General features: G+C 37.2%; 1 protein-coding gene across 1 annotated transcript; it reads right to left on the bottom strand.

Annotated features, from left to right (window-relative positions):
• Positions 1-274: 274 nt before the first annotated feature.
• LOC147158284 (uncharacterized) lies at positions 275-4,815 on the bottom strand. The gene is made up of 6 exons (XM_086061656.1): positions 4,629-4,815; positions 4,349-4,533; positions 4,004-4,260; positions 3,494-3,614; positions 685-820; positions 275-598 (listed from the first exon to the last, which is right to left on the bottom strand). The coding sequence occupies exons 1-6, from the start codon at positions 4,813-4,815 to the stop codon at positions 408-410; spliced, it is 1,077 nt and encodes a 358-aa protein (XP_085917782.1). The 3' UTR covers positions 275-407.
• Between the last annotated feature and the right edge of the window lie 538 nt (positions 4,816-5,353).

Below are 5,353 nucleotides of genomic sequence, written 5' to 3'. Positions count from 1 at the left end.
ATTTTAAGATATCGCAGACGATCTCATCTTTCCGTTTAAATTGTCGCTGTTCCTACCACAATCTTATTGCCTTTATACCACACTTTCCTCTAATGTTATTTAAAAAGATTACAGAAACCACTCGTCTTGAAATTGGATTAATGTAATCCCTCTGCAAGTAATATGTCATATTCCAAAACTGCGAAACTACTACTTTATATGACAAGCAATGTAAGATTATAATAATAATCTGAGTGTTACCTGAATGAGAGACATCTTCCTGTTAGATGAATATAATATGATGACTTCTTCAAATGACTTAAAACTGTATTTAAAAATGACGGACGTGAATTAAACGCAAAATCTTCCCCTCAAAAGTGGGAGAAAGAAATCATTTGTTGGGTCGTAGTTTCCATCTTCTATCTGGCTTACCAATGGCAAAGAAGCGTCGATTCTTGGAGGCTGCTCAAGGACTTCTTTTTTAGCTCAAGCGGACTCGCACACTTCAATGCCTCCCTTGGTGACAAGGTTACGTTTGTGTCTTTCATCCACTGCACCAAGGGGACAATATTGCAGTCGCACAGCCAAGGATTGTCATGCAGGTGCAACTTCTTCAGTGCTAGGTGAGGTTTGAAAGAGAGAGAACATTAGTGAGCGTTTTTGACAACACTGTTGCAAAGTAGCCATAAATTGGGAGTCACTTACAAGGAATTTGGGCCAAAATGTTTCCGTCCACTGCCTTTAGGTGGTTTCCACTGAGAGCCAGTTGAGAAAGCTTAGGCATGTCCTTGAACACATCAGATGGCAGGTGATCCAGATGGTTGTTTCTCAAGTAGAGTTCCTGTTGTAGAATTGAGCGTGTTATTTTTTTGCTAGTGAACTCGCTTATTGTAAATTAAATGCCCCTAAAATCGGTTGGAATATAGAGCAAGTCTTTTAAAACTTACACCAGACAATTCCAGCACAGCAAGCATCAAAAAAATATTTTGAGCATGCTTCATGTTTTATTTGTTTTGGTGTTTTGTTTTGTTTGTTTGTTTGTTTGTTTGTTTGTTTGTTTGTTTGTTTTGTTTGTTTGTTTGTTTGTTTGTTTGTTTTGTTTGTTTGTTTGTTTGTTTGTTTGTTTGTTTGTTTGTTTGTTTGTTTTCCCAATAATTCAAAAGAAGGTGTGCTAAGAAACAAAGAAGCATGCTAAAACACTTTGGCACTCGTGCCCAGTGCAAGTCTGGTGCGATACAGTCTAAATCTATGCGGAGGCGGGCAAGATTGGGTTTTGGTATTTTGAAGCTTGGCGCAGTTAACCCTATAATGCCAAACATTTCATGGTAAATGGACTGCTTTTTACATAGCTTTTTATACATTAACTACACCATATGGCACTTTACAATTTAACTCTATAAAGCCTGAATGTAAAAACATATTAGTATTTCCAAAAATCAGAAAGAACATTTCCCACTATTAATAAGTACAGGTGTCTCCTTTCTCAATTAGGGCGATCTTGCAAAGTCACCGGAAAAGCCATCAGCTGGGTGATACTGCCCTCTTATGGATTATCCATGCAATGCATGTGTCAGATCATATACATCAGGGTTTTCATGGGGAAAAAATATTATACTCATGAAATAGAGGGCTCAAAATGTCTTGTATTTAACATGATACGTTTGGCTTTATAGGGTTAAGCCTTACATTCACCCATTCACACACCAATGGCCGACTGCTGCCACACAAGGCACTGCCAGGTCCATTGGGAGTAAATCGGTTCGGGGTCGTTCAGTGTCTTGCTCAAGGACACTTCGACATGGTCACCAGGATCGAACCCACAACTTCACGGATGGGAGGCTACTACTCAACCACTGAGCCAATTAAATGTATCCATATTAATTACAAGACATTTTGAGACCTCTATTTCATATAATATATATATTATATCATATTTCATATAATGTTTTTTTCCTCATTTAAACTTTGATGTATATAATCATGACACATTGCATAGATAATCCATTAGAGGGCAGTATCCCCAAGCTGATGGCTTTTCCAGCGACCTTGCAAGATCGGCCCAATTGAGAAAGGAGACACACCTATACTTATTAGGCAAGACAAGGCAAGGCAAGTTTAATTGTATAGTACATTTCATACACAAGGCAACTTAATGTGCTTTACACAAGGAAATACAACATCTATAATAATCAACAAACACAGCATTTAACAACATTACGAAGCCAAGAAGAGAGAAAAAAAAATAGGCTACAAAATGTACTAAAAGAACATACATTGACAATGTTAAAACATTTGACAGCAAACTTTAAAAACATTTAAGTGTAAGGAAGTTTTTTTTGGTAATAATTAAAAGGAAAAAAATCCTGAATAGGAAGAGGAAATGGCAAACGGTATTCACTTACTCGTCTTGCTGAAGGAGCAAAAGTTTGAGCTGAGAGTCCAGCAGCATGCTACGCGCCGTAGCTTCTTGCTAGCTAGCCCGCTAGCCTAAAGCCAGAATGTGAGTTGTACCTTCCAAACAAATCTTTCTCCCACCAATTCACTATTTAAACATTATACACAACATAAACACGGCTAAACTTGTGACTGGGATAAAAGTTAATTTTAAAGTTGATGTTACGCATCGTCATACTCATTGGATCAATCAATCAATCTATCTATCTATCTATCTATCTATCTATCTATCTATCTATCTATCTATCTATCTATCTATCTATCTATCTATCTATCTATCTATCTATCTATCTATCTATCTATCTATCTATCTATCTATACGCCCGCCCGCCCGCCCGCCCTTCCATCCGTCCGTCCGTCCGTCCGTCTAAACTGTGGAGTTTGGTTGCTTTCAGTGACAGTTCGAAAACAGCATATGGCCTTCAATCAATCAATCAATCAATCAATCAATAGCCTACATGCTTTTTAATTACACAAGGATTTTTGCTATTTGTAGGCTACCCAAGTCCCTATCACCCCCACAAATAGCGGGGGCGCATTGTTAAGAATATATATTGTGGTGATATTTATTTTTTATTGTCTTCATGAGCATCCTCGGTATTGGAGTAATCCAAAAGTAATCCAAAGTAATCAAGTTACGATACTTTAATATTATGGTACTTGGATTACATTACTAACTAAATTTTTTAGCAAGTAACTTGTAACTGTAACAGAATACATTTTAAAAGTAACCCTCCTAACCCTGGATATGTCTGTTTATTTTTATTTTTTGACACTTGTATGCAATGTATGAATTTAAAGCATTGTGACCTGATGTATCAAATATGACACAAATCAAAAGTCATAAGAATTAGTTTTTTTATTTAAAAAAAACACTAAATACTCTAGTTACAAAGAATCTGCATTTTTTTCTCATATATTTCATGGTTCAGGCTTTATAGGGTTAAAAACGGATGTTTTTGGCACCGTTGTGGGTGTGAACACTGCTGGCTTGATTCGCTGCCATTCATAGTGGCTCCCCTCACTCCCTTGCATTAAATATGTGAAACACAAATATTACCTGCAAAACACCCAGTCCACCAAACATTGCCGACCTCAGAGTAGGCAGAAGATTGTTGTCGAGAACCAGCATCTCCAAGGAGCTCAACGACTTGAATACTCCAGCAGGAAGAATCTTCAGACTGGTTTAAGGGGAAAAAAATCACATTTTAGTTAAATCATGTTGACAGGGAGAAGTTGGAAAATAAGTTAAATACAAAAATATCAAACCCCATTCCAGTCATAAATCAAGTAAAATATTCAAACTTGTTTGTTTTTAATCATGTGGTGGTAGCTTTATCTTCTTCTTTGTCATCCTTAACTTCAGTGAAAAGATTCATTAGTTTACCACTGCTGTTGACTAAGATACTTGAAATAGCTTAACACTTTTGGAGTGAATCCTGTCGATCAGTCAAAATGTTGCTTCTTTGGACATTTTAACAAAACTTTTCAGGTTTTCATATTTATTTTTCGGTTGAAGTGCAAGAATATCCCCAGTTTAGCATTAGAAGCGTGTTTTCTTTTCCACTACCTGTTATTGTCCAGGTTGAGGAACATGAGATGTCTGAGTCCAGTGAAGGCCTTTGGAGACACCTTTTGGATACGATTCAGGGAAAGATCTAAGACCTTGAGAGCAATCAAAGGTTTGAAGGAGTTGGATGGAAGCACTGTCAGGGCGTTTTCCGGAAGATCCAGTTCCGACAAGTTCCTCATGCCTAGAAACATATTTGGCTTGAGTGTGCCAATCTGGTTCTGTCCCAACATGAGGAAGCGAAGGTTTAAGAGATACTAAAAAAAAATTAAAAAAAATAACATTGTTAAAATGATTATGATACTGTTCCAAAAATGTTAAACAAAATTTTCTAATCGTTTGTACCTTGAAACCCCTTGGTGGAAGATTTTTTATGTGATTGCTATAAAGATTAAGGAGCGCCAGCGTCTTTGCACCAGAGAAAGCACGAGGGTGGATGGACTTGATAGAATTATGTTCCAAGTTTACGCTTTCAATCTTTGGAACTAATCCCAGAATGTTGGCTTGCAGGTCTGTGATGCCATTTTCACCTTTTAAGAACCAAGAATTTGGATTATCACATTAATTCTTACATAACATCACAACACTTTGAGTAATACATTGATAGGACTCGCAGTGTGCCTACCAAATTTGAGGACCCAAGCATCCGAGGGAAGTTTGGAGGGAAAGATGCGAAGACCTCTCTTATGACAGTTGACCTCTGTCTTTTCTTGCCCAGACTTCTTGGTGCATTTGCAGGCATCAGGACAGACCTCAGCTTGAGTCTGAACCATCCAAATCATCGCCAGCATCAACCACTTGACGTATTTCATCTCTTCTACGAACGAAGGGCAGAGAAATATGTCAATCTGTCATTTTCTTGGCATGTGTGTTCTTTAGCATGCGTGTTACTATAGAGCAACACACTTCCTAAACCACAGGAAAGTTCACTCTTATATGTTAAAGTGTCTGTTTAAACCTACAACATTCCACCCATGCTATACAGACTACTGCACCTTTTTTTTTTGTTACGTTTGTTATGTTCACTGTTTTGAGTTGATGTTTTGTTGAATTCAAAGGCTAATGCTAATCACTAATGCTAATGCTTGCGCGCTAACACCCTTTGCAATTGAAAATTGTTAGCATAGGCTAAGTTTGTTCGTGTCAATGATAATTCATGTGTATGGATATATTGATTGTATTTTATGTTTCTTTTTGTAGTTTCACAATATAAATAGAGAACTTATCTGCACACCTGTTTGTGAAGTTTGTCTATGAATGTTTAGCTGTTTGGATACGATAGCTCCTAGCAAGGCATTTACGTTTAATATGTCGCCAAAAGTGGATCATCATAAGTAAAGTTACTTATTT

This window comes from Leptonotus elevatus, chromosome 18 (genome assembly GCF_054856555.1).
Source record: "Leptonotus elevatus isolate MCC_2025b chromosome 18, RoL_Lele_1.0, whole genome shotgun sequence".
NCBI lineage: Eukaryota > Metazoa > Chordata > Actinopteri > Syngnathiformes > Syngnathidae > Leptonotus > Leptonotus elevatus.
Note: the sequence above shows the minus strand (reverse complement) of the source record. Positions and strands in the feature narration are given on the sequence as shown.

Coding starts and splice junctions, on each gene's coding strand:
- LOC147158284 (XM_086061656.1), bottom strand. CDS start 4,815: ATGAAATACGTCAAGTGGTTGATGCTGGCGATGATTTGGATGGTTCAG. Junction 3,615..4,003: donor CTCAACCTGGACAATAACAG/GTAGTGGAAAAG, acceptor CCCTTAAACCAG/TCTGAAGATTCTTCCTGCTG. Junction 599..684: donor CATTTTGGCCCAAATTCCTT/GTAAGTGACTCC, acceptor AACCTCACCTAG/CACTGAAGAAGTTGCACCTG.